The 24,467-nt window shown below is 38.9% G+C and overlaps 1 protein-coding gene across 1 annotated transcript in view; it reads right to left on the minus strand.

Annotated features, from left to right (window-relative positions):
- Positions 1-3,168: 3,168 nt before the first annotated feature.
- Smp_132300 (putative kif-3) overlaps positions 3,169-24,467 on the minus strand; it is a gene marked incomplete at its 3' end in the record, with an annotated part of 34,683 nt that continues 13,384 nt past the window's right edge. The window contains exons 9-13 of the mRNA XM_018798926.1: positions 23,585-23,848; positions 21,987-22,181; positions 19,141-19,254; positions 3,227-3,544; positions 3,169-3,186 (exon numbers count right to left, since the gene is read on the minus strand). Of these exons, the coding sequence (XP_018650767.1) occupies positions 3,169-3,186; positions 3,227-3,544; positions 19,141-19,254; positions 21,987-22,181; positions 23,585-23,848 (909 nt within the window). The remainder of the gene's footprint in view (positions 3,187-3,226; positions 3,545-19,140; positions 19,255-21,986; positions 22,182-23,584; positions 23,849-24,467) is intronic.

Below are 24,467 nucleotides of genomic sequence, written 5' to 3' on the forward strand. Positions count from 1 at the left end.
CGGCCTAAACATCTCAGTCGATGAAGATTCATGACCTCATCAACTGATTCACCATCATTCCTTAATACCCTGTGCCTAACCTCACTATTACTTACCCGGTGATCCCAGTAGATGCGAGCAATATTTCTAAGGCATCTGTGGTCAAATACTAGTGACCTACAAGTATCTTCTACTCTTAATGGCCATGTTTCACAGCCGTAAAGTAGGACAGAACGAACTGCTGTGCAGCATACTCGTCCCTTAATTGAAAGACGGATATCTCGTCTTCGCCATAGGTACGTTGGCAAAAGCCAAACGAGCTTTTTGAATCCGTGCTGAGATTTTGTCAAACACCAACCCATTATGGTTGATTAGACTTCCAAGCTGAGTGAAGTTGTCCACGCGTTCGATTACTTCACTCCCTATCCTTAGTTCAGGTGTTGACGCAGGCCAGTCCTGGATTAACAATTAACATGTAGAGGGTGAGAAACGCATCCCAAACATTCTGGCATTATTACTCAGTTCTAACAGAAGACTCTGCATTCTGTCAGCTTCTTCATCAAACAGAACTATGTCATATGCGTATTCTAAATCGATAAGTGGACCTCCTGGTAGGAGATCAATTCTTGAAAATTCAGTCAACGAGGAAGCTATTCCCAGCAGTAGGTCTATAATGAAGTTAAACGAAAATGGGGATAGTGGACAGCCTTGTCGGACACCACTTGAGGCTGTACAATCAGATAACATTTCGCCATATGCTCTGACTCGACTGGTAGTGTTAGAGTCAAGAGCCTTCACAAGGTTTATGTACTTCTGAGGTACACCTTTCAATGACAGAGACTGCCACAGAACTTCTTGGTGTACAGAGTCAAATGATACTTTTAAGTCAAGAAAAGCTATCATTGTCGGACGCCGATAAGCATGTCTGTGCTCTAAAACCTTACGAATGGTGAATATGTGGCCGATGCAGCCACGACCAGGTCTGGGGACAGTCTGATTTTCTCATGTTTGTAGTTCACGAGTCTTAGTTAGGCGCCCGATAATTATTGAGGCTAGTATTTTAGATGCTATGTTAGTCAGACTAATCCCTCTATGGTTATCACAGGATGATTTTGGCCCCTTCTTATATATTGGGACAATCAGAGATTGTGACCAGTCAGATGGGATTACGTCCGTCTCCCAGATTTTAGTCAGAATATTAGTCAACCTAGTTGCTAAAACTGGACCACCATATTTCAAGACCTCTGGAGCCAATCCATCAGGACCAGATGCTCTCCCTCGTTTCAGATTAGTTATAGCCTTTTGAACTTCAGGTAGGATCGGAGAGCCTACTTCAATGTTCTATTCAGGCTGTTTGGGAATGGTGGATAACTAAAGTAGCTTAAGGGCAGTTAGTGTTCCTCGCATCGTTCTAAACGTTTGGGTTGAAAGCAGATAGGGGTTCCGTCTTTTTCCGAGATTGTCTCACTTACACTTGACTTTTTAATTCCGGTTTCTTTTATTAGTCTGAATAGTTGCCTGGTGTTGCCTACAGCCGCTGCTTTTTCCATCTATTTGCTTTCGTTGCCCACCACTGCTCACGATCGTTCCTTAGACTTTTAGTTAACCTAGATCTAATTTGTTTACGCTCTTCGTCGTGTTCAGAGCTTGATGGGATGAGTTTACGCGAATCCATCAGTGAAACAGACTTAAAAGAAATTCTTTGTTTTGGAACCTTATGGTTTCGATTACTAAAAACAGTTGCAACTTGTATGGATGCCTCGGTATCTTTTAGGAGATGAACAAGTTTGTCACCACCGTCTGGAATTTAAACAGTGGACGGAAGTGACTATACAAATATCGGATACTATTTTCGCTTCGATTTTATTCGACAAGAGGACGCAGTCAGAAATGACACTTAAAACTAGTAGCTGTAAAATAGCACTAATTTGTCGATAACAAGAAACACATTAGATGCTGCTGGGTGATTAGAGCCATCACACAGGTATTAGCACCTAGCGTGCATGTATGCACTCCAAGATATAACGCCATTTTGCGACGTAGACTTGTCGATACACACCGACTAGCTATAGCAGTCGGTTTACCTTTGCATTGTTGTAATTAGTTAGTTTCAATTCCAAAACAATGGTGAGGCGTGGTTTTAGAACATTTCAGGCAGCAGCGCAACAGATGAGTTGGTCATAATTAAAAGCAAATGGCTTGTTATCTAGACTATTTGAGAAAACTCTGGCATAACACAACCGATTAGACCTGAAAATAATGGGTCACTAACCGGATGAATTCAGAGCCTAGTGAGCAACAATCAAAAATGACTGTTGTGTTTACTTCAGCTGTAAGTTTGACCAAACTTTTAAAATTGGGACTATACATTAGAGTTAACTCCGAACAGAAGATATGGCATGCTAGGCCTAAGCACATTCCACCAGAAACCACTGTTATTAAAAAATTAGACTGACTGTAAGACCCCATATTCTGATTGCCACGAAAGTCTCACTGAAGACAATGAGTTCTCATAGTTCCTGAGTTAAGCTTATGCTATCAATCATGGAATTTCTTCTAACTGAAAGAGATGTGGTAGAACAAAAACTTTGCAGAAAGTGAAGTCATAAGGTTAGACAATATGATGGTTGTTACTTTAGCAGTTTAAGGCTGCTAAGATACATCTGAAAAGTGTTCGAGCCCAGGTTCTAAGCAAGTCACTAATATACCCTTTTCACTGAAATTATTGGGTGTCAAACACATGCACTGATGAACGCACTCATGTACAGATTCCCGTTGATAATGTTAATTCAACGCAAACAAGACGAGTCATATATTTGAAATTACTTCCTCATAATATGGGTTACAGTTAGTTGGTTGAATGAACGACCAGCAACCTTATTCCATTTTCCTATGAAGTTAGTGACCGAAGAACTTAACATGTGCAAACTGCCAGTGGTGATTAAACACTAGGTACATCATTTATGAGTATGGCTTTACAGGATGTCGTTTGTGGCTGTTTGTTGCCACATATATACCTATGTTAGTCACCACTGAGGCTTTCAGAAGATTAAATAAACTATCCAGTGCTAAATTATATTTATGCAGATAATATACAAGCTCCCCCAACTGCTTTGATTTTTTCTTCTGCTTTCCGAGAGAAGAACCGAGCTTTGACAATAACTGGTACCTTTGGAAGATATCCCTTGCCTAGGACTTTAAAGTAACCCTATAAGGACCGATCGACACATTAGATGTTAGGACTTACCTTGCGCAAACAATCTATGACTGGAGCTTTACCATCAGTGGAGTCTCTATACTTTTCGTACGTTGCTTGCGACACTAAGGACCATATTTTATCCAAGTTAATTGTTGGACAGTAGTAGGGGTTTCTTTTAAGATGATAATGGCGCATACCAACTTTGCCAATATAACCTGGATGGTACTTGTCCATGTTGATACGATGATGATGTTCAAGACCTGCATTTCCTCGTCCTCCAGGATGTTTGCGATGTTTCCCTACTCGTCCATGGCCGTGGCTTACGTGGCCACGCAACTTCCTTGTCTTTTTTGCCTTGATGCGAGACTATAACACAAATAAGGTGATTTTGACGAAACCACAGTACTAACCATCTACTCCCAATCCCACCACGATGCAGAGTAGCCCGCCGTAACTGCTAAATGTTCGGTACACCGTCCAAACAAATGTGTTTCATAACCACTATACGAAAGTGGTGGCCTACTTAACTGCTTCGAATGATTAATCTCATTTATTTTCGGTAGATTCGTAAGAAAATTAGGTGATTTTTTAATTTAGGCTCGCTAGATAACATTTGTATGTATTGAGTTTGAAATGACTTATGCCTGTTATCGCACTGTAAATGAGTTTAGGCCATGAATCAAGACTCTCTATCCGACTCTATCATAGGAAATCCTTTGCTTGTTGTTTTCACTTGCTATTAAATCTTTCAATGTCTGCTTTCAATACTCGACGCAATGTGTTCTATGGTCTGTTTCTTTTACTTTTCCCTCCAGGATTCAAGGTTTAGGCTTGCCTCGTGATGCACTTTGGTTCTTCAACTGTATGAATTATGTCTTCGTCTTTTTAATCCTCACCTTTACATCAGCACCAGATCCTCTACGCCCATTGATGATGCTTCACGTGAACGTGAAAGATTCCATTTCTTCCATAGCTCCTCCATCAAGTGTGACTGCGTCGGTGCTCCCTTTTTGTTTTTGAGAATGTTGCTCTTTCCCATGCGTACGCTGAGCATTTCTGATGTAGAAGCTGCTGCTACACTGACTGTCTTCACATGCATTTGTTGGTGTGTATGGGATAGGATGGTTAGGTCATCTGCGAAGTCCAAATCTTCTCATTGATTCTGAGCTGTCCAAGGTATTCCGTGCTTCCCCTTGGGTGTCAAGGTCTTCATATTCCAGTCAACCACGAGAAAAAACAGGAAGGGAGGAAGTAAGCAGCCTTGTCTGACTCCGGACCTCATTTAGAATGTATCTGTCAGCTGTCCTCCATGCGTTCCACCTGCAGCTCGTCTATGATTACTGACGGTCCCAAGCGAATATAAAGGAGGAGGGTTGAAATGTGGTCAGTAACCCCAACCCTTAGAAAACAATATTGCTGAAATAACGCTAACGTTTGTATGAACTTGACAAATTTTCGGAGAATTCTAAAGTGACCCTAAAATGATTGGGTACTTTGGAAGTGAATGACATTTTCACTTTTTCTTAGCAGTTGATATTTCCATCCTCTGTCACTACAATTTCAACAAATACTCGGATAAACTTAAGTGACTTAGTTTGCCATGTCAGCCGTCAATAATTCGTCAAAACACGTCATCGCATGTTTAGTGGTGTCCACTTAATTTTCTTTGACATATCCTATTTGACAAAGTGCCGATGCCCAAGACTGATTTTTCTCCGGTGATTGACGGCGTAAGTGGAATGCCCATTTAAGCTCCCAACTCATCCATCAAAAGAATAGACTGATTCAGCCGACTCTCAAAAGAATACGCGTTTAAAATTCACTGTGAGTAGTTGTATTGCAATCAACTGATTTTCTCCATGACCTGTTGACTATGCAGGAATATCTGAAGCCTAATTGATGGTTTCCGTTCTCTTTTCACTGTTTTCTTAGGAAATCGGTATTACTGATTAGCTTTCATGAGCCTTAATGAGCTTTATGCGATCCCAATAATTTGAAATGATCAGTTTCTGGCTTCTGATGACCCATAAAATCCCATGATGATGAAGAATTTTTACGGATAAAAATCATTTTTCTGATTTTAGATAGGAGGGGCCCTAACGTAATGTAAATGCAGGCCTTTAGTTTCGGATATATTGAAAAACATATTGTATCGGCTAGCTAATTTAGTTAATTTAATTGCTGAAAATTACATTCATAAGGCCTTGGTTCTTATTTAATCGTTATTCCTCTCCTTTTTTGGTCAGCATGGCTTCGTATCTTTACAAGACACTGACAGTATTGTAAGGCTGATGTTTCTTATTGTTTTAGCTTGTGTTACTGGTTGTTTAAGCCCAAAAAACACCCGATGAGCGATTGCACCATGAATTCGGAAAGGGAAGAATAATGTGTGTTTTTTAATGACAGTGTTAATTGGTACGTGAATAAACTTACTGATTGTCTCTGTTTGAAAGAAGATGAAGTGTGGGGTAGATCAAATCAGAATAGATACATGCGGCAAGTGAAGCTGACACATCCGCATACACAATGGATCAAATGCCCAAATAACAACTAACAGGTAATTAAAATATAACGGGCTTTTCTCCATTTTTCTTATGTGCTTGTGTACTACTTAGTATAGAAAAGGTGAATGTAAGCACGTTTGTCTGACACTAATCTTCACTTGAAATTCATCTGTCAGCTGTCCTCTGTAGTGACCTACTTTCATGATGAGAACGCGATTGGTATAATGGAAACAATTATTATTACAACCAATTTTACCAGTGATTGTTTTACTGTACATGTTTGTCTAACTTTACCAAAAACACTTTTCGTTCCGTTGTCCATTTCTCTTGCACTAACACGTTTACGCTGTGCCGTTTTACCTGTACCCTTTGGCACGTCTCGGTATTATTTCGATACCATGAGATCGCCAACAAATATATCCTATCTGGACCATTAAAAGTCTTCTGGATTTTGGCCTACCGAGGGATCCAAGTCGATTTCTGGCACGTAATCGTATTGTAGTTGTGGTCATAGTCAATCGCAACTCGACGTCGTCTTCACCTCTATGAATTTTTGCGGTGTAGCCCTTCTGATCGATTTCATATGATATTGATGACCTTCCCATGTACTCTATAGTGTCTAAGAGGGTTCCATAATGTTTAATTATCCATACTGTCAAATGTTTTCTGGGAGTCGAGGACGTTTATGTGTAGTGACAAGTTCTATTCAACTGGTTGTTCAACAGTGATTCACAGTCTTGCGATTTGTTCGGGACATGGTCAATTTTTATAAAGATCAGTTTATTGGACCAAAAGTTATGCATCTACCGAATCTTTTATCCGGTTTGGCAATATTACTTCGAAAACTTTTCCTCGTACTGATAGTATTGTGATGCATCTGTAGTTGTCACACTTGCTCAGTTCTCCTTTCCTTGGTGTCTTGACGAAGTACCATTATTTCCGATCCATCAGCACTTGTCCCACCTCCGAAATCTTCCAGAAAAGAACGTGGAGCATATTTCTAGTTACTCCTACGTCTGACTTCAGTGTTTCAAACTGTATATTGCCAGGTGCTGCTGCTTTCTCGTTGTTAATTTTTCTGATGACCGTCCAGATTTCTTTGACGGTTGGTGGAGTAAGATCTATAGGAAGGTATGTATGTGTTACTTCGATACCCGGTGGATTCAATTGAGCTGGTCTATTTTCAGAACTATGATCTACTTCGTTATTAGTAATACTCTAATGTTAAACCTAATCCTAAAATTGTAGATTTGTCATGATGTAACTGCCAAATCTATAAGATCTTGCATGGAAGACACATAGTTGCCTACACTGATTCATCGTATCGTAATGATCACCAATATATGACGGAGAACACACTCAGGCTGGAGATAGAACAATAAAAATAACATGAATAAAAGAGTTACACAGGAACAACCACGCCTGCAAGGCTCAGTCATGCGATCCGATCAATTGAATTAGTTTTTTCCTCCTTCCCCATCGCTGGGTTTTTTCCGTGTTAAATGTTGAATAACTGTTTTCCAGTTGTCTCATGCTCGGCGTTGGGGATTGCGTGGTTAGGGCCCAATACCACTGCAGACTCTATACTTCTTGTGTCCACAATAAAGGCATGAAATGTACTAAGGGATGTATATAATCGCTTTTGAACATGAAGATTACATTTCTAAATGGTGGATAAAGATAAATGATCATTAAAAACAGCCGAAATAATGGGATCTAAATTACAAGGCTTAGTACTACTTGAAGCAAAACGAACAGCGGTTTTGCATACTAACTGAATGTGTATCATCTTACCACATTTAAAACATTTGGCATTACGAAATGTACATTGGAGGGCATAAAAGTTGATGATCTATGTCGAATGATTGAAGGCCTATTTGAGTTAGACGGGAGCGGTGACGAACCAACTAACTTCGAAGTCAAACCTCGCGATCAGCATCTTACGTGGATTACCACATTCGACTTATTAAAGTACTATGCCTACTTTGAAGACTGTACAACACAAAGGACGTTATTACAGGAATATATTAGTTAAAAAAGATACAAGCGAGAGTAGAACCACTACCGCATGGGCCAGTCCACGGTGTATGATTAACTGACCCGCGTCGATTGTCCTTGACCTTGAGGAGGGTCGATGATCTGTTCGATATTTAGTGACCCAACTGCCGGATGATTTGGCTAGGGTTCAGTGACATTTCACTGGCCCTACAACATCAATTACGAGGATGAAATTTAGCATAGCATAAACATTTACCAAACGTACTCTTACATTGTTGTTTGCTTTGCAATTGCTTGTTGAATCACTCTTCACATTTTCACCGGAATAGGAATTTTCGTGCCTTAAGGTAACCCTCGTGCTATTGATAGAAGAAACCAGAGAAGTAGTGAATAGGTCTTTATTTCGATCTTCGCGCAGTCACAGTGGAGCGTGGGATTATCTGTTCAGACAAACAAAGGCTCTCAACATTCAATATAAGATAGTAGGGAATATAACGCTTACAAAAAGTAAGGAAGTGAATGAATACTTGAACAATACTGTTTTAGCATATGCTTGGATGTTTGGGATCAACTCTTAACCAACCAACCTGAGCTGTTACAGAATCACTATTAGACGGACGCAAGTTTGGTCGACCCCGAGATTGTATTTCATCATGACGACTGAGCAAAGTATTAGAGATTTTCATCGACTGGACATCAAGTTCATTTACTATTTCGTAGTTCTAGCATCTTGAAGTGAGAGTTCGGGATTCTTAACAACTCTCTTTCCAGACCCGGTATGCTGATTCCTGCGATTAACCGGTCCCTCATCTGCACATGAAATTGGTCACCATAATTGCATTTGACAGCTTGGTTTTGGAATTCAATGATGAATTCCATAACCCTTTGGTTTGTCTGACGGATCATCTAATGAAATTTCGCTCTCTCATGACATTCAAAATTGGCGCACTTTACATGAAATAATAGTAGTTCTTTAAGAGTTGCCCAAGGAAGTGAGATGAGCTTTTCTGGATATGCCGAACTATTAAATAAACTGTAGGCTTCTTTACTGATGAATGTAAGAAAATTTGCCACAATTTTATCACCCTTCACATCTTTCTTGGTCATGCCCCATTTCTCAAACATTTCCAAGTTATCCTCGAAAGCTTCAGAAGTCAATTGAATGTCCAACTGTTCCACCTTCATGACCTGCTTCGGAATGCCTTGACAAAATGTCATCGGCATGACCTTGAGTACGTACTGGGCTGGGATAACTAAGAAGTTTATTGAAGTTCTCGATACCCCGGAAGTCCAGTTCGTGCACTGCATCATAATCAATACATGCGGTTCTAGCATCTCGGAAAAAACTTCGACATTTGCATGGGATCTCGTTCCTGATTAGGTATGTTAATCCCCGAATTAATCGACCCCGCAGCTGGACATTGAGTTGATCACCAAAATTACACTTCGCAGCTTGATTTCGCATTTCAAGGATAAGTTCTTTCGGTGTTTATATGAACCAATGATTCCTTTGTACTTGACGACTGCTTGATTTTGAATTCCAAATACAATTCATTCGTTCGTGATCATCTAATACTTCTTGGTTAAATTGTGTTATTTTGGGGATTACTAGTTTATACAATAATTCAAACACTCTCAAATACGACGGTTTTCTAATCTTTTAGTTATTCTAACGGAATCATTTTATGAATTTTCTCTCTCTCATGGTATGCGAAATTAGTATATTTCACATGATTTCGTGGTAGTTGCAGGCATCCTTTCCGATGAATGTGAGAAAATGAGACAGAATTTTTATCATCCATGACATCCTTCCTGGTCATACTCTAGGTTTCAAACCTTACCATGTGACCTTCCAAAGCTTCGAAATCTAAATGTATATCCAACTGTTCCATCATAGGCTTTTTTAAGGCGCAAAAATGATGTTTAGTAGTACTCGAACGATTGGATTACCTAGGAATTCTCGAAAGAGTGCAATTTTAAGCTAAATACAACTAGTTGAGCACAAACAAACGCACTGTATTTAGAATTCGACATCAAATAGGAATCAAGTACAATACAATCATCAGTTCATATAAACACCATTTAAGCATCTTTTCTCAGCAAGGATGTTTTCTGTAAGATGGGGTTGTTGAATCCATGTCCAACCCTCCTGGTTTGTACGGGCTTGGGTCCAGTGGTAACCCCAGAAGGGCCACAAGCGGAGTGATATAATGAATTCCACTTCCGTGAACCCATCACTTGAGAATTCATGAGTTTCTTTAAGATTTTAAAAAGTAGCACAACAAAGTAGCCAGTTCTCACTCCATTTATGCCCTTTCTTAGTCGACTTACATTGCTGCTCCGTCGATATTGTTCTAAGGCTATTTTTGTATTTTCATAATACAGTTTTAACTAACAAGATGTAGAGTTTCGGTACATCGATGACGATTTAAGTGATACCTATGTAAGTGCAATTGGAGTAGACTTTAAATTAAAAACAGTCATGGTTGACGATACAGGCGTAAAGCTGCAAACTTAGGACACAACTGGACAGGAGAGACTTCGTACAATAACATTCTCAAACTCCTTGGGTAGAGCTTGAATGATTTAAATGATTTCTTCTGGTTAGCGTTTTTTGAGCGAGGTTGTTTTCTACAGTATGAGGTCGGTTATTCCATACCTAACCCCCATCATTTTTCTGGAAGTGCTAACGACAGTGACTCCAGGAGGGCTAGAGGTGGAGTTCCCTGGCATGGTGAGTCGCACAAATAAAACTTTGAGAAAGGTTTGGTGGATACTACATCTCCAGTGAAAGTTGGAATGGTGTTTGAATGAACCAATGATTCTTATGTATTGATGACTGTTTTGATTTCGAATTCCAAATACCGTGCATTCGTTCGTACTCATCTAATACTTCATGATTAAATTGCGTTATTCCTGGAATCGCTAGTTCATACTATAATTCAAATACACCTACTCATCACATTGAGGTCGCGATTGAGAATGTGATGGAATGGTTGGACATGCGTTCAGATTTTAATGCTTATGAGGATTACATGGAGAGGTTTGAAATCTGGTCTGTGACCAAGGAAGATGTTGAGGATTTTAATATTGTGGCCCTTTCCCTTGCATTCATCGTCAAAGAAGCATACAGCTTAATAAAGACTTTGGCATTTCCAGATAAGCTGGTTTAACTCCCTCGTGCAACTCTCAAGCAACTACTGCTAGACCATGTAAAGTATACAAATTTCGAGTGCGGTAAGGGAGAAAAATTCAATGAAATGACTCGCCAAAACATAAGGAATTCCACTACTTTACTACTTCGTCGCAGTCCAATACGTAATCAAGGTTATCCAGATGACAATCCATTGAGTTGTTCGACAGTTCACGAAGATCAGCACGACTTTGGTAAATGCATGTTCTGTGGCAAGTTTCACCCATGTAATTCATGTGTGTTTCGTAATTCTGAATGCTTTAAATGTGGTGAAACTGTACATTTTCAGTCAGTTTGTAATGCCATGGCTCATTTCACTGAAACGAGTGCCAAAACTTGCGATTGTGATCCTATTGAGTTGGACGCTCCCAATGACCACTTATCTTTGTCCAAAACTTCTAGAAGCAGCATAACATCACACAGCAGTCCACAGTTGAATGAAACCCAGAATCATTGTGAGACTAAAGTTTCCAATCAACCAACTTCTTACCGGATTTGTCGTGTTATTGTACCAGATATAGTTTTTCATAATGATTCACATATTTCTGATGAAATTTCTTACAACTCTGAGAATAAAATGTTGAATGAATCTAATTATGATCAAAAACCGGATCCAGTTTTGGTAGATGCTGATTTCTCTAATGATCCATTATTCTCTTGTAGTGACCTGCTTTTTGCGACAAGAACAAGATCGGTATGATAGAAACAATTATTATTGTAACCAATTGTACCAGCGATTGTTTTACTGTACTTGTTTAACTGTATCAAAGTTACTTCTTGTTCCGCTCTCCATCTTCTTGGTTTGAACTCTCTTACGCTCTGCCCTTTTTGCCTGTACTCGTTTCCACGTCTCGGTGTTCTTTCGATATCACTAGATTGCGAACAAATATATCCTATCTGGACCATTAAAGCTCTTCTGCTTTGCTAGTTATCAAAGGGACCAAGTCGTTTCTGGACGCGTAATCCCATTGTAGTGGTGATCATAGTCCATCGAGACTCGACGCCATCTACAACCGGTGACCCAATTCTACGAACACAATTCAACTTCGGCCAATCTTCCAAATAAGATCAAAGCGGTGAATCTATTATTTATCTATCCACGTCCGTTGCACGTATTCGTATTGATATTTTTCAATATATAACATTCTGGCAACTTAACATGGTGGATAACGATAAAAGTAATATTAATATAATAGACTCTGAAGTACAGGCAATAAGCTTTCGACCGGTTCCTTTTATCCCCCACGATCCAGAAGTTTGGTTCGCGGCACTGGTGTCTCAATTCGAGATCCGCCACATAACCAATTAACGGCAGAAGTATGCCTACGCTCTGGAACCATTACCTGGGAGTCATTTAACTGCTGTTCGTGAGGTCGTCCTCAATTCAAACGTTCCAAACGTTTACGATCGTCTTAAGGAAGCAATCCTTCGACATTTCCTCCCGTCAAGAGAGGAACGATTGGGGACTTTATTAGCACGTCACCCTATGGGTGATGCTAAAGCGAGCCACCACCCCACGCGCATGCAATCTCTTGCAGGAAACACGACAGCTGACACGGAGATAGTCAAAGAATTGTGGCTCGAATCTCTACCAGCAAGTATCCAACCAACCCTTACGGCTCTGCTTGAGGACACCCCACTCAACCAGGTGGCCCTCATAGCAGACAAAATCCAAGCAAGAACCAGTGCCCAAGACAACTATATAGTTGCCTCTACTTCACATTCAAACATTGATCTCAATGCTAGTCGACCTGCGGCTTATGAGGATACGGATAGGTGTATCCACACCCGTCTCAGCTTTCGAGACCGACCAAATGTACCAGAACCCTACATCCCCCGACCCAGGTCACGTTCTCGTAAAGCCGTAACGACTCGTCCTGAGCGGGCATCTTTCAAGCCACGCCAAAAGGCGGCTTCGGAAGCGAGTTCGGGTTGGTGCTGTTTCCACCGTGCCTTCGGTGCCGGTGCCCGCCATTGTCGAGCTCCCTGCTAATACAAGGCGGGAAACCCCGAGCCGAAGAGTAAATGCGGCCGTACTCGCCGGCCCTTCACCTCATGTTGGTCGTTTATTTTATGTGCACGATTATCGCAATAACGCTAGGTACCTATTGGATACTGGTGCCCAAGCTTCCGTCGTACCTATCGGTAACAGTAAGTCTCAAGCCACTATGCTTCGACTACGCGCTGCGAATGGCTCAGTCATTCCAACTTATGGTACACGGCAACTTGCAGTCAACCTGAGCAATCGACGACAGTATCTGTGGACGTTCATCATTGCCGATGGTCCCACAGCCATACTCGGTATCGATTTCCTACAGCACGATGAATTGCTAGTCGATTTACGTAGGCTGCAGCTAATCAATACTTCGTCGAACAGCAAAGCCATGGGCTTTAAAGCTCACACAAACGCGTACCGAATCACAGGTGCATTTCATTCGCGTGACGATTCATTCCTTACTTTATTTCAGAAATTCCCCAAAGTAACTAAACCTCTCGAGGAGACTCCATCGGTGACCAATCATGTGGTTCACCACATAGTCAGCCTCGGACCACCAGTCACGGCAAACCTCGCCGACTGGCACCGGGCAAATTGGCTTTCGCTAAACGTGAGTTAGACAAGCTACTGGTATTATTCGTTCTTCTCACAGTCCCTGGGCCTCACCTTTCCACTTGATGCGAAAAAAGGATGGGGTTAGTTGGAGACCATGTGGAGACTATCGAGCGTTAAACGCCGTTACGTGTTTCGATTGCTACCCAACTCCCCATATACATGACATCACGGCATCACTGAAGGGCACGACAATTTTTTCCAAGGTCTATCTGGTACGAGCATATCACCAGATCCCAGTCGCTCTTGAGGACATCGAGAAAACTGCTATCACGACTCCTTTCGGTTTATTTGAGTTCCTACGAATGCCATTTGGATTACGGAATGCTGCTCAAACTTTCCAAAGGTTTATCGATAGCATAGTACGAGACCTAGATTTTGTTCACGTCTATATTGATGACCTGCTAATCGCATCATCAAACGTAGATGAACATTATCAGCACCTAACGCTACTATTCCAGCGCCTTTCGGATAATGGAATAATAGTCAACTCCGACAAGTGTGAACTCGGGAGGAAGGAAATAAAATTCTCAGGTCATGTAATTAGGCATGAGGGTATTATACCTTGTGAGGATAAAGTACACACAATAATGGAATACACTGTACCGTGCAAACTCAAGGAACTGCAGGCATTTCTCGGACTGGTCAACTTCTACCGACGCTTCATCCCGCACGCGGAAGAACAGTTACGACAATTAACCGATTTACTTAGTGGTAATCCACGCAAGCTGGAATTGAACGACGCGGCGCGTACTGCATTTTTAGAGATCAAAACGGCCCTAGCTCAAACAATACTTCCCGTGCATCCTGACCCATCAGCCACGCTTGGTATAGCGGCTGACGCACCGGATTTCGCCATAGGAGTCGTTGTGCAACAGAACATCTCCGGAAGTTGGCAATCCATAGAATTTTTCTCACGACGCCTCACTCCCACAGAGACGAGATATAGCACTTTTGGTCGCAAACTGCTAGCAGCCTACTGCGCCATCAAACATTTCCGGCACGCAGTAGAAGATCGTAATTTCATCTTATTCACCGACCATAAGCCCCTAACGTATGCTCTGCATACCAAGTCTGACCGCTACTAACCACGAGAGTGTAGACAGTTAGACTATATCTCTCAGTTCACGACAGACCCTCGTCACGTCAAAGGCGAGTCGAACTATGTTGCCGATGCTCAGTCACGTATCCAAGTGAATGCAGTCACTTTGCCGGTGCTCGATCAACCTGCCATGGCCGTCACCCTAGCAAATGATCCTTCATGCACAGAAGCACAACAGTCTATGTCCCTTCAGTGCCAGGAAGTACTCCTAGTTAGTAGCTCAGGTACTATCCTATGCGATACTTCTACGGGTCTCCCTCGATCCGTCGTACCCTCCGCTTATCGCCGTCTCGTCTTTGATGCCCTTCATGGTCTATCTCATTCAGGTATCGCAGCCACACTACGCCTCATCGCTGCACGATACGATGTTGGATATTCTCCAAACTAATGTGTGTCGAGTAGAATCCCTAGTCAGTGGTATGATGAATCGGAAGAAATAGCAAATTTTCCCGAAGCTATCAGAGAACCAACTTGCCCAGATGTGATGTTTGTAGGGGCAGAAAATTCAAATCAAGTCCAAGATTATCTTAATGAATATGAGGGAGATGCATGTTTTCCATTCGATTGTTTCGCAGGTGAATCAAGTTTAGATGAATCACACATATCGATGCATATTTATCTGTGTATTCTAATATTTATAACAAAGAGAATATACATCATAACTTTTATGCAAGCCAAAGTCACATGATGGAATGCCTCAAGCTACGTGTCAGTGTGTATCCTCAGATACTCACATATAATAATCGAAACGTGAGATAAAAGATAATGCAAATTGGGAACGTCCAATTGGTTATAAACACTGTATGGAATAGTGATTTGTCAGGTTAAGTTTTCAGGCAACTATGAAGAAAACTGTTTGGCTGTTATAGAATAAGTGTTAGAAGTCAATCAGTAAATATTGGAAAATGAAGATCCTTTGTTTGGCTACACAACTGGTGTTTGAGTGTGTTACCGGCCGTGTTAATCAATTCCGCCATGCTACGGTAAGTGTGATGACAAATGACCGATGAACCGAACAAAAGCTTCTAACTAACTGTAAGCAGGGACAAATGTTGTGTTGATGAGCTGTAGAAGCCTATTGGGGTTAGGCTTCCACACCTGGTCTAATCCTAATGGTTTTCTAACGGGTTATCAACGTAACATTTGGCCTTCAGTGACGCAATGAGATGTGCGCAAGCTACCGAACTCATGTTTGTCCAGTGTTCACAGTTAGTTATTAGTTTTAGTGACATGATATCGATTATGAGAGCTGATAATTGACAAGTTCTTTTATTTACGTATCTAGCACTGAGGAAATTCGCGAAGTTAGTTGAGCCGTGAACCTTGTGACCATCACAGATGGATTCTGTCATGTCGAAAAAAACTCTGTGACTAGACTACGGTAAGTCTATTAGCCTTGTGATGATATTGGAGTTACCGTCTGACTAAATGGTGATAAATTTTAAACTGAATCTAATTGATTGCTCTGTACCCAAATGAATGGAATTCTTTGTATTACAGGTTGATATGGCGTCAGAAATAAATTATACTTAACATCCAGATCCAAAGAGGATTGCCCTGTGGAGCACACAATACTTGGTCAGCTGTGTGTGCAGTGTCAGACATCGGTTCAGTACGTTGGACTAAGACAATATCACTAGGTCTACTTGAGGTAAGTATTATTTAGTGATGCTATGTGGAGTTACCGTCTGAACAAATGATGACAGTAATTTATCTGATCATTAATAACTCATGCTTGCACAACTTATCATTTTTTTTGTATATTTCAGAAGTGTATCAATACAAGACCCGGAGAAAACTAATTCCAACTCGTCTTGCTTTATCGTATAATAAATGTGCTTTGAAATAAATGCTTTTTCCTTCATGAGGGCTTCCCATTGGGTGGTCTCGGCGTTTTGTCTGCTATGAAGTGCGTTTATTTCCTCAAACCATGGGCGGATTAGTCCATGGATTCGGCATGTGAATTATAGGGCCACCAGCTAACTAGCCCATGCCCTGCGTTTGTAGCATTGGCTTATATTCGCTAGTCGGGCGTCCTGCAGTGTACAGAACATCTCATTTCGGGTCGGTGTTTGCCTGCTTGGTGGTCAATTGATCAGTCATAGAGCGCGTCGTACGGTGATACTGTGGTCAACCTCATGAGGTAGTCACCTGGCGGTCGTCATTACATGGTCGTTCATGTACTATGGATTGCTTCGAGATGTAACTAACTTTCGTTTCGATACCATCTAGTGCGTGCTTCAAATCCTGTGTAGTTGAATACATTAACTTATTAGGGTATTGCATGGAATAGTGGGTCTTCGTCCCTTCTAATCTACGGTGTTGTAAAAGTCACGAGTTACATTCGCAGTCTTTTTACTCAGTTCGTGGTCATGTGTCCAGGTTGTGTAACGTGATATGTGTGTGCAAATTAATGAAAAGCAGCTGTAGGAAAAATGTTTTATTTCTTATTTAGTTTGGTTTTCTTCTGCTGACGAGGTTCCGCTTTTCCTCTTACGTCCGTATTGTATGACAGGTATACATGTGAGAGGTCGATCAGCTGTAACAAAAAGTCAAGAATCATTTAAGGGTTTGAGTTTCATAAGTATATCAACAGTCATATGAAACGAAGGGGCGTTGGAAATTGCGAAAGGTATGTAAGGTAACGTGATTGGTTTGCACTTGGCCCCCGGCTTGGGAGTTGCCGGAAGTCTTGAGGGTTTGAGAGACCAACCTACATATGTTGACTTACGTACGTCTTTAGGTCTGCTGGTTTATTTATCTGAGCACCTGTTGGCAGTACAAAGCTGAGTTGGGTTTACGAAGGCATGGTACTGTGGATTAAACGGTTTTGGATGGACGTGTCGCTCTCAGTGCGATAATTGGTTGTTTCTTGATAATCTTGTTTAGATGGGTAGTACCAGTGATCGCGCTAGGGAACTATTATGCATTTCACTCCTGCTTACTATACTCTGATAGCTTCCTAGCTAGTTCTGTTCGAGTAGTTGGTTATTTTTCATAACTGATAATGACTCGACAGGTTTCTGCATATTGATAAATAATAGGTGTACTGGCATGTATTTCAGGTGGCCTGAAATAGCTTAGTGGGACGAAAATGGTACACAGGATTGTGGATTTTCAGCAATGTACACGGGATCGGTAGATTTGTCTTACGGACAGTATTACACACCGGATTTCCGGCTGGCAATTAACGTCTGCGGATTTACTGACGTCGCTATTCGCGGCGACAGATTCCTCATCTTTGTCATTTATAAGCATTTTGGGATTATATCAAATATGTGACTCAGACAGAACGGTCGTCCAACCTGAATTCTCCGAAACATTATATTTGGTTGAATTGAGATAAAAAGTGGAATGCCTTATGGTATCAAACGTGAAGTAAGTTTCGAGGACTATTCATGCCAATATGTCGCTCAAAAATGTGGTGAGACGTGACCAAATTAAGCGGTCACTTCAATAGCGCTGACCTCTGTCGGTTTGTGTTATTGTTTTTGTTATTCTCACTTTGACCAGATAGTAATTCTAAGTAAAAGAATTTATGGTTAATAAGGACGTTATTCTGAATTCGTAAAATGACCAATTTTTATATATTGAAATGAGCTTCGGGTATATTTAAATGATATTGTAATAAATGGGTGAGTTGTTTTGTGGCTTTTGGAATGTCAGCTTGGGGATTGTTTAGTCTCACCAAAATCATGAACTGATGTAAGTCAGACAACCACTAACATATCTCGCCGGACAGCCGTTCTGTCCTACAGTGAGACTCATTGTTACTTCACAACCACACCACACAGGATTAAAATCAGGACCTTCGGTCTCGTGTGTGAACTTTGGTCTCCAGAAAACTTAGTCGGAATCCAATGTTTTGCAAGCCTGGTTTTGATCAACCCGCAATTTGCGCGATCATCTTTCATTGCCTTCAGTGGTCGCTTACCGCACACCTGTCATGGCTTAGCTCCTCTGGTCAAGGATTTCATTAGAATTCCGGGAATTTTCCCTCAAAGCTAATCACTAGTAAGAACATTATAATCATCAATTTAGGGTCGTTCTGCATGGTTTGACTAAATAATGGAAGCGACAACCCGGCAAGTTACTCAAAGTTTGTCTTGGGTGTGTGGAAAAATTCGGGGTGTTACAATATAGTTATATTGTACAACTTAAATCTCATTTAGCTTCATTAATCACACTTCTGGCTTTTCAGGAGTCTTCTCTACAATGGTTGTTAATTTCCAAAGGCCTATCTCATTAAATCATACAGCCGTCCTGCTTGTTTATGAAGCGAGTTCAGTAAACAGGTGTAGGTCTATTACTTGCCGGGAATTATTCTACTTTTATGTCAGAATAAGTATGTCCTATTTTTACTTATAAACCTAAATTGATCATCACTGTGTATTTCAAGTAGTTGAAGTGAATTAAGCTATCAATTATATTCCTCCATATTAGAGGTGCATGTAAGTGACAGTTCGTTACTACTCTGAATTGATAGTTACGATAAGTTAGTGTTCTTTTAACTTGTTAGATTTGGTTGCTAAAGGAAAATAAGAGTTTGGAACTTACAGGTTCAGGTGTTTGCTTTTCAGGTTTTCGCATATTATTTCCTGTGTATGCTACGCATTTTAATTGCCATTCACCTATATCCTCGTTCCACTGTACATTTTCTTCAATGAGAGCCTAAAACACAAAATATGGATTCTGTGATTCTTTAAAGCTTCATATAACGTTTAATTTGGTCCCAAGTGATGGTATTATAAAATATTGAAGAGTGTTATATCAAAACACTTATTATTAGACCTGGTGAATGTATGTTACTATTACTCGTTATACTTCATCCATAAAAAGAAAAATCTATTCTGTTTTGAATGCTTCCTATATGTGATGTACTCTAGTTGAATAAAGAAAACTAAATATACAAACATGCTTGAATATAGAGCTGATTTCCAACTCAGGAATCTATCACAACTGTTTTTGTTTCTATTTCAAAGTAGATTTATAAGCCTCAATAGTTGAGATGAAGTGGACAAACTTTTCGTTTAGTATTGCACATAAAAATTCCCATGACATTTTCTATTGCTCTTAGATGTACTCATGTCATAATGCAAGTAGTTCTACATATCTAGACGATTACATTTTCAAGCAAAGCTATGTAAAGACTAGCAGTGGGATCTAGAACGCACATTACGTCCTGTTCGGGATTTGTCAGTTAGATATACCTGAATCACGGTGTTGATGCTAACACCAGGACTCAAAATCAATAGCTTTCACTCCAAGCATTAAACGCATTATCCGCTTAGCTAATGAGTCCAGACAGCCACTAGCTTGTGCACATACACCCAGCTGACAAGTCCCAAACAGGATAAAACGCTCGTTTTAGATTCCACTGTTAACCACTGTCCAACTTTGCTTGAAAGTGCTAATGACTTGATGGTAATATCTAGGCGAAACTCGCAGGCTGCACCCATTTTAAAACAAACTTACCAGTTATAGTCTTTGATTTCAATAGCGAGTAGATTCAACTCTCATGGATGAATTATAGATTACATTTCCAGTATGATATTTTCCCACCATATGGAATATACATCATTCTGTTATGGCTGCAGGAAATCTAATGTCTGTTTGATTTATTTCTTTTCTAAATAATTATTACTTGTTTTACCCATCGTGGTCCGCTGTTCAGATTCCTTAATCTGAACACTTAAAGTTTATTATATCGGATTAATTGAATATTCAATTATCCACCGTTACACTACTTATGATTTCTTTAATTTATAAGAACAGTAGTTTGACATCTGCAAGTGTTTCTAATTTGTTACTAAACTAACAGATTTTTGATTGAGTCGTATTCGTATTCTTGAAATATGAGTCACAAAAGAAATCTAACATCACTTTGAATATTATTAAGATTAGAGTACTGTCAAGTGTGTTACTTTTAATTTTATTTACAGATTAAAAATAAATGTGCTTTTTTATTAATAATTATATCTAGGTATACTATCAGGTGTTAACCATTGCTATGGTCGTGCTTTCAGTAAGTGCACTTTAATTGTTTAAAATCATGATCATGACTTTACAGTATTATATGAGAATATTATTGAATATAATATAATGCTTATGAAAGATATTTCTTCTGAAGGATTACTGGTGAATCATAACTCACTGGGAACATCGAATTGGCTCTTTATAAGTGAAGAAAGCGTCCCAATCTTTAAGATGCTCATTCACAACTAATGAATGAAGCTAAGCAGAACATAGGTACGATTATTATATTTTAAAACTATACTTGAAAATACACAAAAAAGCTAATCATGTTCAGTGGTAGAGCCATATTTATAAACAGTTGTATTTATCTATAGTTTAGTTTATACAGCCTGAAATAATCAAATTCTGGTTATTAGTAAACGTGTGGTTGAGATTTAAAAATTCTAGGGCTTTTTTATTTAAGTGTTAGACTGTAATTCTTTACATTATTTCAGATTAATCTCCATATTCAAGAGAGTAAGCCACCAGATATTATCTGTCAAATATTAAGTTTGATGTACAGTTTATTTGACGATTTGTACTCAGCAATCGATAGTTACTGTGTAGAGAATAGCAATACACTCATTATGGTATATCTAATTTACATTGAAAGTTTTAAAAAAGCTGCTAAAATGGCTAGATGATGAATTGAAGAATTTGAACGATTTTATTTAGGCAACAATAAGGAATGTATTACTTTTCGTATCCTTCCATGATAAAACTTATTAATTAAAACTATTCAAACATCATTCCGTTATAAAAATAAAGTGATAACATGGAATCAGTCATTTAAAGAATAATTAGCACTTTAATTTGATATGGGCTAGTTTAGATAATTTCTAGAAATTAATCATAACAATTCATGTTGGATGTAAACGTTTCAACTTCTACTGTCTTGTTGTTCTGTGTAAAGATTAACCAGTTCTGATATATTAGATATTCATTAATGTTTTCTAATCAATAAGTTAGTTGGTTTTGTTTGTCCAAATTAATACATGATTAACTAATTATACCTGAAATGGAACCATTCAAACTTTTACTGCTATGATACAACCTTTAATTAAACTAGTATTATTTGTTAAACCATATTCCAGGTTTCATATACAATGTATTTTATGGTATTGCAGTATGGTGATAGTCTGTTAAAAATATTTGACAAGGGTTTCAAATTTCAAGAAAATTCTCGGGGTTCGACTGGTTTAATTAGTTTCAAATAACAGTTGATTACAGGTAATGTCGCTAGTCCTCAAACAGTAATTATAGTGTAGTGACTAATATAAAAGCTGAGACTTTATTACAGAATTGGTCTAACTTTACATCTTTATCATAAAGTATGTTTATCTGAGAAATAATATAAAGGAAGAAAAATAGCTCCTTTCATTAATTACTTGGTATGGTTGTGGAATAAATCGATCGATGATTAGAGTATAACGAGTTAATTCTCTTTCCAATTGGTGTATATTATCTACCAAGCCTTCCATTTCACGAACATGTTCATTTTTCATATCTTCAAGTTCTGACTTGGCTTGCAAATATATTGTACTTAATTTACGTAGTTTTTTACGCTTTCCGGCAGCTTCTTCCTAGATTAAGTAAAAATCAGATCAGCCTATCAAAATAATATTAACACAAGAAAAAATGACAATTACTTTTAAACCGGGAGTCAGAACTATCATTAAAAGAACCTAATGCCTTAGAGCTGTTTCCGTTCGTAATTCAATGAGGTGAGGTAATCAATCCGTAGTTGTTAATATTGTTCTATTTGATGTTACCTTGATTTTAATTATTTGATTATATGATAAATATCAGTATTTCGAGGATAGTTGAAGGTGAAGACTAATGGAAAGATTTAGTTCTGCATCTTTTCTAAAAGGTGAATATTTAAATCACTGTTTCCTGAGTTTGATACTAGTAGGAAAACCAGTAATTACAAGTGTAGTGATGTAAAACATATAGAATAAATGGTTCGATCTCTTGTGGTGTTTGATTGCAACAATAAATATACGTACTAGTGATTATATTTCAAGTAATTTGATTTGAGTAATTAAACCTAAGGTTTACATTCACAATTATCCTACTGTCAATTATACTGTTAAATCCGATTAGTTTAATATCTGGCATGTATGGGAGGAATTTAACAAAATAAATACTTCTGAGTAAAAACCTGAATTTGGCAATCAGTTTTGTTTTTTATCCTCAGAATTATTTATAGAAGTATTATTTAGCATGCTATGCTCTGCATATACTCCCCAAGCTTCGCATAATATCAGGTTGAAGCAAGAGATTATTTAAATATCACTATTAAGATTTACTTTGATAACCCCCCCAAAAATAAGTATTAGGTAGATTTTAATCAGAGGTGAATGGTAGCTAGTGGTGGAATCTACGATGCGCGTTTCATCCTACTTAAGACTGGTCAGTTAGATGCACATATGCCAAAAGAGGCTGATCAATTGTGGTTTCAAACATCAGTCGGGAGATCAAAACAACCAATATATACAAATTAAAATAAGGTAGATAATTTATGACAAAAATGATACATATTAAGATTCAAAATGTTCTAATGAGTAGAAAAAATTGCATTCCTGACAAGATTAAATGATTTAAAAAAGCTTTTCAAACTATAAAGGAAGAAGAGTGAATAGCTAAAGTATTTCATACAATCTTTTTAATGTGTTCAACACAAAAGAAGTATTTACTGTCCTAACTTGAACAATCCACCCAAAATATTATCATCTGACAATCATTTGAATCATTTCTATTGTTTGAGATATTTGCAAATACATGTTACTTACTTTGGATCAGTTCATGCTTTTAATAAATGAAACTAGTAAAACATAGGACTAGTAAACAATAAGACGAAACGGCCGTCCACTGCTTCCAGGTTTTCCCTGATGGTCTACCTTCAATTGACTCACGCTTTCAACTATGGAAATTAATCATACATCCAATTGTTTTTCAAGACAAATATCATCGAACAAATTACCTGTAGATTATTATATTTTTCTTCAATATTAATACGTTCTTCTTCTTTTTCTTTTAATTTTTGATGTAATTGTTCTGCACGTAATTGTTGTTTTTGTAATTCAATTACTGATTTTTCTAATAATTTTTCTTGTATTTCAGCTTTTTCTAATAAATTTTCACCGCCAACAATGATACGACTTTGTAATGCTTCCATACGTTTTGTTAGATTATAACGAGTTACTTCAACTTGTCGTAATTCGTTTTCTTTGGTTTCAAGATGTTTCTGTTATTATTTAACAATAGAAGTATAAATATTCGATGTATTTGAATTGATTTTAGTTTTTTAAATGCAAGAAATTATTTTTCAAAGTTGAAACCATGAGTCAATTGAAGCTGGACTACTATGGAAAACCTGAAAGCACTGGACGGCCGTTTCGTCCTATTATGGGACTCCTCAGCAGTGCGCATCCACGATCCCGCACTCGCGAGATTCGAACCCAGGACCTACAAGTCCCGAACCAAAGCCCTTAACTGATTGAAGCTAGACATATACTCTATTGGATGCCTGCTCATTAATCATAATGAAAATCTGTAAAGTAGAAGTAATGGATACCTGTGGGAAAAGGGCGAAGAGTATGCGAATGAATGAATAAGGCTCTATTCTATAGCATACCGAAAACGGTTCAAAGAGACTGGAGTATGACCTGTGATCACATCAGCAAATGGACTGTTTGCACTAGGTGTTACTACACGACATGAAAACGACATCACTATGTCTTTGACTATCACTCGACATCTACATACAGACCTCAATCACTCCTAATCGAAGTTAGTGAGAAAACACAACGCACTTTTAACGAGAGAATTGTGTAACATATTTAATTGTTCCCTCTTCAAACAAA

Source organism: Schistosoma mansoni, chromosome 3 (assembly GCF_000237925.1).
Source record: "Schistosoma mansoni strain Puerto Rico chromosome 3, complete genome".
Lineage (NCBI taxonomy): Eukaryota > Metazoa > Platyhelminthes > Trematoda > Strigeidida > Schistosomatidae > Schistosoma > Schistosoma mansoni.